Raw genomic sequence first — 13,082 nt, forward strand, 5'->3', positions numbered from 1 at the left:
TATAATTAGTGCTTAGAAAAATATTCAGCAATGGAATTTTTGCTGCCATTTTTCTACTTTTCCTTAGGAATTATGTTAATTGTATTAAATTTTGTAGGAAATAACATATTGTTGTTTAAATCTATGTACACCTTTTGTTTACAGTTCACTGTACGTATAATTGTGGGAGTTGCATATTTATAATACGTATTGAATTTGTCATGTGCTTCATTTTGCCGTTTTAATTTACTTTATACATGCATGATCACAACCCTAATGCCCAGGATCAGCAAAATGATTGGCATAGACAAATGTAGGCTTTCAGAGCCCTATCCTCCCCACGCACTGCATTGTGTCTGTGGGTTGTAGGAGACTTAGACAGGTCACACAATCCTACGATGTGTCGTCATATACCATTGCTGCAGTAGCGCCAAACAGCCCATCTCTGTGCGCCCCAGATCCCATGGGACTTAGCCGAGCATCTTATTCGCTCAATATGTGCGTCTTATGAGCACTAATGAAACAACTGCCATATTACTATTGTGCTAAATTGCACTGATCAATTTAATGTGCAACATTTGTAAACGTGTGTGTGTGTGAATGAGTCGAATCTCTGTATACAAAGTGCTATGATGCAGCAGCCGCGGTTTTTACTCATGCCAAGTTCTTTTGTGCTTCATCTGTGACTTTGTACATATTTGAATAAAACTAATACCTGTACAGTTAGTTGCAGCCCAGCTTCTCTAGTACAGAGTGAGTGGGGTTACGCTGTGTTGAATAAGACTTTTTTAAAAAAATTTAAAGAGAATTTGCTCTGCTGTACCACTCGATGCAGCTCAGTCGTGCCGGGTGTCATGCACCGTATGGCGCTTGGTGTATGAGGACACATCTGTATGCCACAGTTAATTTTAGCTGTTAATATTGCAGCTTATGTGGCCCACATTTTCTACAAAACCTGATAGTGATCCTATTAATGTTAACTAAATTGTGACTTATATGGGGATCACACAATGAAACCACAATGGAGGGGTTGGGTATGGGATCCCTGTGATCATGATGTCGGTGGTCAGAATATTGAAAGCGGCATCACAACAGTTGGAATCCAGATGTCTGCAGGTAAGTAACCCAACCCATAACCCTGCCCCTAACCCCCTCCTCCCGCAATCTAACCCTAACACTAATCCTCCCCACACACAGCCCAACCCTAACCCTCCCGTTCACCCGCAGACCAGTGGCGTAACTAGGGTATTTGGAGCCCAGGGCAAATTTGGAAATGGAGCCTCCTCCCCCTATGAGCGCGCGCCACAGGCGCGCGTGTCAAAAAAATGGGCGTGGTCACTAAAAAATGGGGCGTGTCAACTTGACACACACCCCTTTCTTGTCACTGGGAACATTTCTTTCCATTTGCACCTTAATGCAGTGCCCCTTATACAGTGCCCACCCTATGCAGTGCCCCTAGTAGTTGTCCCCCTTATACAGGCCCCCACTAGTGGTCCCCCATATGCAGTGCCCCTTACACAGTGCCCCCTGTAGTGATCCCTCATATGCAGGCCCCCAGTAGTTCCCCTTATACAGTGCCCCCAGTAGTGATCCCTCATATGCAGGACCCCAGTAGTGATCCCTCATATACAGTCCCCCTTATGCAGTGCCCCCTGTAGTGGTTCTCCCTTTTCAGTGCCCCCTGTAGTGGACCCCCTGTGCAGTGCCCCCAGTAGTGAGCCCCTTATATAGTGCCCCCAGTAGTAGTCCCTCCTATACAGTGCCCTTTATATAGTTCCCCCAGTAGGAGTCCCCCTTGATGCAGTGCCCCCTGTAGTAGTCCCCAGTAGTGGTCCCCCACAATACAGTGCCCACAGTAGTATCTCCCCCAGTGGTAGTCCCAGTAGTGGTTCCCCATGATGCAGTGCCCACAGTAGTATCCCCCCCCCAGTGGTAGTCCCCAGTAGTGGTCCCCCACGATGCAGTGCCCACAGTGGTCCCCCCCCGAAGCAGTGCCCTCAGTAGTATCCCCCACCCAGTAGTAGTCCCCAGTCATGGTCCCCCCCCACCTGAAGCAGTGCCCACAGTAGTGTCCACCCAGTAGTAGTCCCCTTCTTTGTAATAGAGCGTGCCCCCCCCCCCGAAATACACACTACAAATTAAACAAAAGAAAAATACTTACCTGTATCCACGCTCCTGCTCCCGCCGCCGTCCGCACGTCCATCCTCCCGGGCCGGACCGCTCTGCACTATGGGAGAGACGTCAAGACATCATGACGTTTCTCCCATTACCACTGCAGGAGCCGGACGGATGCCCGGCTCTTGCAGTGGGCGCGCAGCAGTCAACGAGAGTCTGTCTGACTCTCATTGGCTGCTGATTAACACACACATCACTGCCAGTGCTGGCGGCGATGTGTGTGTTATGCACAGTCTGAGCCCGCCTGCCACCCTCCTCCTGGAGCTATTGGGCAAGCGCTCAGGGGGAGGGAACGGGCTCAGCTGTGCAGCACAGGACCGGCGCTGGAAGCCTAGTACCGGTCCTGTGTAAATGTGTAGTGCTGACCGCACTCACTGTGGTCGGCGCTACACTGGCTAACTAGGGCGGGCCGGTACCGTGGCCGGCGGCGCCCCCCCCCCCCCGCCACCGGTCCCAGGGCATGCACCCCGCTCGCCCTGCCCTAGTTACGCCACTGCCACAGACTAACCCTAACTCTCCCCCTAGTGCCTAACCCCTACCCTGACTCCAAGTCTAATACTTAGGGGTAAATTTATTAAGATTCAAGTTAGCAATCTCTGGAGAGTTTGGGCATTTTTTTCCTCTCGCAAATTTACTAATGACAAACTCGGGAGAGAAATCTGCTTTGCTACGGGAAAATACTGGAGAGTTAGCAAACTCTCTTCACTTCACCATCGGCTAAACTCAAGTAACTTTCCACTAGTGAAGATAGGATCTGGGAATTTACCAAGAGGAGAGTTTATAAACTCTCATGAGAACGGACAACACTCTTGTAAAAATTTGTGAAATCAATTCACCTGCCTGTGAGCTGCGAGTTTTGCAGAAACATACACAGATCAGTGTGTATAGAAAAAAAAGGGTTACAGTTTAAAAAAAATTACATAGGACCCCCTTCCCCACCCAAAAAGTATAAACAGCCCCGGACTGCTCAGCCAGTGCTGGTTCCTAAAATTACGGGGAACAAAATGAGTAGGGTTCCACCATAATTTAGGAACCAGCATCTGGCTGCAGGTTTTAAATATAGGGGGGAAAAAAAGTCGTAAGGGTCCCTCTATATTTAAAACCAGCACCGGACCCAGTTAGCGAGTGCTGATTGACTGCCGGCTCCTGACAGTTCACACTGATCAGTTAGGAGCCGGGTAGCAGTGTATGTGGTCACACACATACATCGTTACAGTAAGTAAAGGGACCGGGTTCCGTTTTTTATTTTGCCAAGACCCCTGGTTGCTATGGAGACCAGCGTGAGGATGGAGGTGAGTATAAGATCTTTATTCCAGTTACTCCAAATGGATTCTAAGAATCTACGGGGACAAGGGGACAGACCAGCTGGCAGCAGGTAAGTATGTGTGAGTGAGTTAGGTAGGTGTGTAATATAGTTTTACTGTATACAGTGTGTGTGTGTACTGTGTTTTTTTAACTATTTATTTTACGGTGGAGGTACGGGTGCCAGCCGCCTGCTGGCACTTGTAGTTCCACAACTGCAAAAGGGCAGGCATGCTGGCACCTGTAGTTCCACTGTAAAATACAATAGTTTATAATATTTAACACATTATTACCCCTGTACCCACATCCCAGGGCTGCGTGGAAGAGCCCCGGGTTCCAGACCAAGCCTGGGGTTTCGGGAGAGGGGGGACCCCTTCTTAGGGTGGTCCCCACCTCTCCTGAGATCCCTGGCTTGGGCTGACCGTCTTGGGGTGTGAATGCTTTGGCCATGGAGCCCCGGATATAGGGTCTTCTGGCTGTGGTATTACACCCAGGTCGGTTTGGGTCCGGCGCTGGTTTTAAATATAGGGTGACCCCCTACAAATTTTTCTTCCTCCCTATTTTTAAAACCAGCACTGGCCCTGCAGCCAGGTGCTGGGTCCTAAATTACAGTGGAACCCTACATGTTTTTTTCCCCGTAAGTTTAGGAACCAGGACTGGCTGAGCAGTCGGGGGCTGGTTATGCTCTTGGGTGGTGACCATACGTAATTTTTATTTTACATTTAACCCATTTTTTACAGCTACAAAATACAATCGGCCTTCACGTATCTCACTGATATTTGCAGGCTGCTTGCTTGGGAGAGATTTGCAGAGAGAAAACTCTGCAGTCTCGAGTGAGTAATCTCCTTCAAAACGTGGTACTCAGGGGAGATATCTCGATCTGCTTCACCATCGACCATCTCACTCTCAGCTAAACTCACATCTTAGTAAATTTGTGAGTTTCTGGAGCCTCAAATCATCCGAGTTTTGGCGATGCTAATCGAGTTGAAAAAAATAAAAACTCGACCAGACTCGATTCTTTGTAAATTTACCCCTTACCATTGGGATGTCAGCAGTCAGGATTCTGGAGCCGGGATTCTGACTGCTAACATCCCAACTGCCAGAATGCCGACTACATCACAATGGACCTATGGGCCTCTGCCTGCTTAGTGCTGAGTAGTCAGATCTTTCTAAATGTGTAGCCACATCAAGCTAGGTTTGGTTTTCATTCACTCACAATTATATAGTTCTCTGAATATCCTTTTAAATTGAGCCATATGACCTTTCCTAAATATTAAGCATAAATAGTGAAATAAACAAAGTAAAATAGGCTACAAAGAAGAATATAATTATTGGCAATCCCATTTAATGGGTCCATCTCCTATGGTTAGATAATGTAATGTGGTAAAGCTCCTGCTGTATCCAGTTCCTCTTGACTGTCTTTTTCTTCTTCGTTTCAAGTTCAGTTCCAGTTGTGGTTCATTCAAGTAAAACTAAGTTTATGTGAAGATGTCTTTCAGCAGTTATGGTACATTGCTCTGAGGTTGGCTTAGCTACATTTCATAGGGGCGGATTTAGGGGTCAGGTCACTTCTAGGCAGGGCCATAGAGAGCCGACCTGGGCCCCATTACCATCAAAGGCATTGCCTAATCACGAAAGGCCACGGCCTCTTAGAAAAGAAAAGAAAACAAAAAAAACACTCTGTGGCGCTATGCACTGGGGAGGGGGTGCTCTGAGCCCCTCAGTCCAGCGCAAATCCAGGGGGGGGGGGCACACAATCACACAGTATTAGTGTGTGCTCTGAGTCATAGCTAAAGAGGCATGAGAGTATCTGAAACATATAAAGGTGCATGAGAGGCTATGGGCTAGCATATAAGGATATATGGAGGTTCTGAGGCATATAAAGGGGCATGGGAGGCTCTGGACTAGCATGTAAGGGCATATGGGGGTTCTGAGGCATATAATGGGGCATATGGGGGTTCTGAGGCATATAATTGAGCTTGATGGGGCTCCGAGGTATATGACTGGGTGTGAGGGGGCTCTTTATTAGAGTGGTAAGAAAATGGCATGAAATATGACAAATAAAATGGCTGTAACACAACTGTGGTTTTGGTCATACTCCCTGGTCACATTCCCTGTCAGGGTATTTGGAAATTAACAGGTTTTAACACTAAAGGGGAGACAGGGCATATCAGGATGTGCTTCAGATACCCTCATGCCCCTTTATATGACTCAGAGCACACACTAATGATGTCACACAGATCAGCCAACACATATAAAATACTTAAATAACACACACATATGGAAATAAATACAATAACATGTTGCAAGTAAGACAAAATTCCAACATATTACTATATTACATATTGAGATTGATATTGCGTAGAAACTGGCCTATTGTCCTACAATCAAAATGTGTAAACACAGGTGTTCTATGGCATCAACATTTTTAGAGGTTACCAAATGAGATCATGCTGGTGAAATGCTGCATATACATACTTACTACAAACATCAGTCTCATGCTGATTGTATTGTTGTTTTCTAACATGTTGACAAATCATCCTGTTGTGTGATCTTCATTAAGCCTGTACCATAACCACTGCAATCAGACCAATCCTATTTGACTAAAGTTGCTGGTTAAAAGTGCAGACATGAAAGCAGGATGTTACCAAGGAAACCCTGCTGTTTACAGGGCTGAGCAGCAGAGAGGAATGGGCAGTGGCACGCCCAGCCATGGGATTTCCAGATAATTCCCATCTAGGATTAGGCAGCCTACAAACTTCAGAGTGAGGTTCGGATTTCCGATATGTCCAGAGGAATCCCGGACTGGTGCCAACCGTACTGCCGATGTCTGAGTTAATATACAGCATTCTAATTGCTGTATCTATTGTGTGTAGGAGATGTTACTTTTTGTTTTCTCATATTTAATTGTGTTCTTTCTTTATGTATCATACTAAGCTATGCTCTATTCTCTTTTACAGGTTATAGAAGACAGCACAGGAGTTCGACGTGTAGTCGTAACACCACAGTCTCCAGATTGCTACCCTCCCAGTTATCCATCTGCCATCTCTCCAACTCACCATTTGCCTCCTTACCTTGCTCATCATCCACATTTCTTACACAATTCCCATACACCATTTTACCCGCCAGTCACTGGTCCGGGAGATATACCACCACAGTTCTTCCCGCACCATCTCCCACCCACAATATATGGAGAGCAAGGTAAGTATTTAGAATTTTTATTTTTAGTAATAATGTAAAACATGTTCCCTACTGTAATGTGCTGCTGTCACCCATATATATGAATGAATCTTATTATTTTAATGTGCTTTAAAGCAGAATTCCCAACCTGTGAGACTATCCTAGCTCTATGATTAAGGGGTAACGTAGCATATGCACAGAGCACTGCCTTCCACACAGCAATGGTTTGTGAATATTTCTAGTGGACCCCATCAGTAGCAAATTATCAGACATTTTTGGCATCAATCCACCTTGCAGTGGACTAGTCTGAAAATAGTTTTTAGCCTAACTTTCTGTGCTGCATAATAATTATGCTGTCATATACTGTATCTATAGTAGATGGAGCTTTCACAACCATCCATTACATAGCGAATCATCCATTAGTAACCTATTTTCCTGCAAAGGGTTCAGTGATCACTGGGGGCTCAGATTACTCTAAACCGTTTTATATGGGTGTTTTTTGGATTTGCAGCTGTGCTTCAGTGACCCAAAGCATTTCAAAGTGTACCCCTACTCTACGCTCTTAGGCGATGCCTGCACAGTTACAGTAGCAGTGCACATTGGTTTGCAGGAACGTGCAGGAGCCTGAGGAGGAACACTGTGCAAAGGTTTTCACATCCCATCAGAGTCCAACCATTTTAGGACCAGATCTTTATTTAAAATAAACCATTCAGTTTTTCTCTTAATATACTCCTTGTTTTAGCCTCACTTATGTCTTACATTAAGAGTGAGGGAATCATCCTTTATGGTATGTGACTCTTTTTTGCAATTGTTTTTAGGTTAACATTGAACAAAGTGTACTTAGAGATGCGCTTGTCCCCCAAAGTGCAACTAGTTTGTGCAAATTGTATTACCTGCCTCATTCTCCTCTAACGCTACCCTGGAGCAGTCAGAATGTGGGCATCTTGGAGTACAAGCACATGCAGGCGCATATATACGAGGAGAAGTCATTCCATTTGTGGGTGGTCAGGGGCAGGTGCCAGTGCACTGATGGTGATGGTGATGTTCATCAGCACTAGGGATTTCTTTGCGGTGGGCTCACTGTGATGGTACTGCTGAAGCTGAGAAGTCTGTCCTTGGGCACATGAAGATTACATCTCTGGATGTGTACTGCCCAGCATATCAGCCGAAGTAATATATTTATTGTACATTTTTATATACAAATGATGCCACTTCAGCTCATTTGTCATCATCTCAACTGGCATCATTTGTTTAGAGACCATTTAAGAGTGGAAGCAACGTGCATTCCACAATTATCAAAAGAACAATTAACAACATAACTTGCAGAATTGTAATGAATTTATAAAACATTTGGGATCAGATCATGACGGCAGGTGATGCATGTTTTTTAAGTATTAATGTTTACGACCAGCTAAATAAGTTCCGTTTTGTGACACCTACATGAAAAGTGATGGCTGCCGTACAGCCGCCGTTCTCACCATACCTTGGCTCATGGAGACTCCTATTGGAACATCTTTGTAGACTGATTTATTTAATGTCAGGCCAAGGTCAGGCTTGCTATGGGCAGAAGAAGTTAATCGTTGGTTAAAGGAATTGGGTCACTACTGGAACAGGTGCTTTTCCACCAATGGGAATAAAAAATAACGCATTGGTTTTACCACCATTTTACCACTTACATGTACTGTGGAAATGTAATTATTTGGTGCACATTACATTTCCAAATGTTCTACATTAATTTAAGACAATAACATCTTACAGGGGAACGCCAGTCAAACTCAATTTTAGATTTTAACACCTTGTCCCTCCCAACAAAATAGCTTAACTATCTAAGGATGATAAATCTCCGAACCAGCACCTGCAAATGATTAGTTGACTTTTTAATTATAAATATTCTGTGTAAGGTTGGCAGACTGAGGCTAATAAAACAAGCTCTGGGTAGATTAGAATACATTCTTGTGTCCTATCTCCTCTATAGCTATAGCAATACTACTATACAGGTAATATTATAATATATACCAAAAGATAAGCATTAGGTACATAGATACAGAAACAGCATTAGAAATTCTTCATACACATCAAGTATTTATAGTTCTGATACACACTTAAAGTAAACATTTGATAATATTGCCTAGACATGGTATTTGAAATGTCCACTCTGAGCACCGTATACCTTATATATGACATTACTGTGATCTTGTTTTTATGTGTACAGAAATCATACCACTGTTTGGGATGTCCAGTTACATCACACGAGAAGACCAGTACTGCAAGCCTCAGCACAAAAAGCTCAAACAGATTGACAGACAAAATCGGCTGAACAGTCCTCCATCTACTTTGTACAAAACCCATTTAGGAAACTGTACGACTGTGTATAATGGTAATGGTAAATCTCACAATGGCGCTGGATGCGGAGGAGTTGGCAATGTAGCAGGGATTAAAAAAACTGAACGCAGGGCGAGAAGCAGTCCAAAGTCCAATGAGCAAGACACACAAGGTATGTATATGTCTCCTGTGTACATGTCTAATGGGATAGGAAACAGCAGTCTCTTTCATACGTCTTAAGGGAGGCAAATGTTTAAATGATTTATGTGTGTTGAGTGCAGTTATCATATCAATCAAGAATGTTTTCATGCCTTTACCACTGTATGCTAGACAACACATTGGGCTTGTGCAATGTACTGCACTGAAAACACCTTTGAACTTACTAGTTCAAATAAGGTGACTGGTAGTTGTGATAATTGAGTGCAGTGTCCAGTGGTCAGAGATGTACAGCCTATACATGTTTACATAGGAACTTAACCTTTTGTTCTAGCACACAGTTAAAGAATATCTTATATTTAATATCATAGGACCTGATTCAGCAGAGGACGGAATTGCAAATCCGCAAACAAGCAGCTGTGTAATTCCGTCCTTGCTAAAATGCAAATGCAGCAAGAGGTGTCTGACACCCCCAGCTGCATCTCCAATCCCAGCGCTGCGACTGAGGTCGCAGCTTGGGATGATGATGGACGGCAACGGGCCTGACTGGTCCTGTATCTGAGGCCAGGAACCTGCTTCCATGGACACAGACCCTGGCCTTGTCACTTTCTGGAACTCCAGCCGTACCTGCCCCACAAACTCCTCTGTCTGTCAATCAGGCAGAGGCATAACAGGGGCTGCGAGCGATCTCACAGGACCCGTTCTGCATATGCGCAGGCGCAGATTCCCGATAATCAGGAATCTGTCCAACAACAGTTTAACTTCCTCTGCTGAATCAGGCCCATAGTGTTCTATTTGTTATTCATAACAATTTGCAGCTCTATAAATTGCTCAGTTTGCTTATTCACATCCAACAGAGAAGAAACCCGGCCTTATATCATATTGCTGGTTTACACCTTATAAGTCTCAAACATACGAAAGCCTGTAGGTAGAGCTAATGTACCTTTGCACATTGGCAAAACCATATTGCACGGTAGGTTGGGCAGGTTTAAAATAGACAGAGAAATTTAGATTTGAGAGGGCTGTGTCAAACTAAATCTAAACTGCAGTGTAAAAAATAAAGCTATCCAGCATTTGTGGCAGAATTGACCATGCAATAACAATAAATGTATGTGCACCCCTTGCATTGCAGCACGGTCTGTTCAGGGGCACTGTTACATGCTCTCTTTTCCTTTACTCCCAACTCAGAATCAGGCCCTCGGGGTCAGTGGGCCTGATTCAGAGATGTACGCTAATGCCACCGCAGCATGGAATCTGTACGCGGAGGCTGTATGAACATATGCAAATGTCGCAGCCGCCAGGATTTGTTCCGAGACGCCCATTAGTGGTTTCGGAAATCTGAGTAACACTATAGTCCTGCGGAATGCAACGGAGATGCCGGAGCCATTTTCACTGCGAACGGGATCGCAGTCGCAGACAGAGACTTGCCCCAGAAAGGGTGGAGATACGCCACCTCCCCGTTGCCGCTCACAAGTGGTACCTTTCTGTCAATCCTTTTCCAAAGAAATCCTCACTTGATGCATGCGTAGTGCGACTCAGACTCTTGCGCAGATTACTGATAATTGTTCTAACTGCGTAAATATCAGCATTGTGTCCATCTCTGCATCAGCCCCAGCTGTGCCATAACTTAGTAAGCTACTCCCAGTCCTCCTTCTCTTCTCACACTGCACACATGCCAGCTCACCTAGCTATGAGTGGGTGCGGTACATGTGCATACACACAGATTACCTTCATTCTCTTTATAACCAGTTTCTGTGCTAACATTAGTCTGATTAATCTCCAGGTTTTGGTGATGTCTTCTCCATTCAGCTGTTCTTGGCAAGTGTCATATAACTCTGTATGTGCATGATGTAACATGCACATGATAAATGCTATCCTTTCTTGGTAAAAGATATGTCAAACATATAATGAAAATGAAGATTCAGAATAAAAATTTACTAAATAACTGTTAATTCTGTATACAATATTCAGCTCTAAGCAAACGTCAGAATGTATACAGGCTGTTCATGTGGCAGACTGTAGTTCATGAGTTCTTTGAATTGAATCATGCAAGGAATGCTGCCAGGATAAAAATAATCTAGGAAGATTATAATTTTGTCTTTGCTGGGGTGTAAATGACTGTACAGGAAGGGAAGTGACTCTTTGACCTGGTATTCATGCCATGGCAGCAAATGCACATAGAAGTCTGTATTTCTTTTTCCTGCGTAACAGTGAAATAATTGTACTAAAAAATATAGGATGTTTGTTGTGTACACAGGAAAGGAAAAAAGTCATTTTGGAAAAAAAAAATCAATTTTATAGCCACTCTTTCACACTCATAAATGCTCAATTTGTGGCTGAAGAACAGGTAGGAATGTCATCAAATAGAAACTATAAATATAGCATATACAGAGCGCTTCTTACAGACCATATTCAGGGCCTGAATTAAAGTCGTATATAATGTAATTACGGAGGCATGCTGTTGGCACAATGCTAATATGACTGTCTGCCTGTGTTGTGTCTACGCGATTGAACCGCCCCACACTTCTGTCCACAAGAGCAGCCTTCTTCCCTCTCATCGGCTATTACACCTACCTCATGCTTGGTGCAGGAGATTCATCTGAATTTGGTACCCACATTGCAGGTTAAATAGTAATTAACTCTGGCTACATGCCCACGTCACATCCACGCTACAATTCTATTGTCGCCGCCCAGTTGCCAAACAGAAATGTCCCATGAGCGGCCGATTCTGAATCCGTTGTAAGTCCACAAAGATGTGTATGCAGCCCAGGATGCATGCAGTTTGCTAAAAATTGCTATGTGCCGTGGCATTCCTACTTACAGCTCAGATTCAGGCCCTCAGTCTCCAGTAAAAAACCTGCTCAGAGGCACAGTATGGTCCACTGCTAGAATCAATCTGTGCTTTGGATGTCCTATAGTATACTCCAACCATTCATAGAATTCAGTAAGCGTAAAGTTAGCATTTAGCCATTGCCATGTCTATAATGGGTGCAGGGTGTGATGTGCACAGTGGATCCCACACCGCACACTCTGTATCCATACATTATACTTACCTCGGCACTGCAGAAATCACCGGTAAAATAGTGTGGGCCATCATTTTCCCCAAGATCTGTACATATACAGTAGAGAAATCACCCGAAACATTGAGCAGACGCCATGTTCCTTGAGAGCTGCTTATGGCTTTGGGAGATTCCACCTTTGCCTTTATTATAGTATTAACATTCCGTGCATACTCTCTTACAATGGTTATAATAAAAGTAAGTCTCATAATAGTTCCCGCGTTGAGTGCACAGAACTAAATGTGGATATGCAGTTGTACCCATCTATGCGGGCAGATTGCCTCCATCCATGCACTTGGTCTCATTGACCTCATCATCATCAACATCTTCAGTGCATGCTTGCGCCAGCCCTTAATGCATAGGAAATATCTGAACAAGCATAATTATGTATATGCTTATAAGCCCATAATTCTGTCAGCAAGCCCCCTAGATGCCATCACTGAATTTAACCTACATGCGAGCAGACCACTATCACCCTGCTATTTCCCACTTCAGCAGCAAGAGGAGATGTTACTGGGTTGTGTACATTTCTGCATCCCCTGGCTCTGCAGCATGCGCAGTGCAAGAACACGCGAGGTCCGTCTGCAAAACCAACTTGTGTATAACTCTGCATAGGCCCTATTGTAAAGTCTACAAATCACGCTGCACTGCCAGGACATGCTGGTGCATGTTAGTGTATAGCACTGTCATTTGTTTCTGTCTTACAGTACATATTCTAAAGAGTCATTCTAAGTTTATCATACAATAAAAAAAAAACTTATCTACAGTATAATTCACTGAAGTTGTTTTCCATGGTTAGGAGACTAACATGAAGAAATTGTCTCTCCAACATAATGTGATGTATATGGCAGATGTACTGTATCAGTAAATGACTGTGATATTCTGTCAAACTTTTTGTAAATTTAGACA

General features: G+C 44.0%; 1 protein-coding gene across 1 annotated transcript in view; it reads left to right on the plus strand.

Moving 5' to 3' along the window:
* The window catches only part of FNDC3B (fibronectin type III domain containing 3B), a 371,317-nt gene that overhangs the window by 180,140 nt on the left and 178,095 nt on the right, over positions 1 to 13,082 (plus strand). The window contains exons 5-6 of the mRNA XM_088452330.1: positions 6,417 to 6,657; positions 8,849 to 9,130. Of these exons, the coding sequence (XP_088308456.1) occupies positions 6,417 to 6,657; positions 8,849 to 9,130 (523 nt within the window). The remainder of the gene's footprint in view (positions 1 to 6,416; positions 6,658 to 8,848; positions 9,131 to 13,082) is intronic.

This window comes from Taudactylus pleione, unplaced genomic scaffold (assembly GCF_031769625.1).
Source record: "Taudactylus pleione unplaced genomic scaffold, aTauple2 ptg000037l, whole genome shotgun sequence".
Classification (NCBI taxonomy): domain Eukaryota; kingdom Metazoa; phylum Chordata; class Amphibia; order Anura; family Myobatrachidae; genus Taudactylus; species Taudactylus pleione.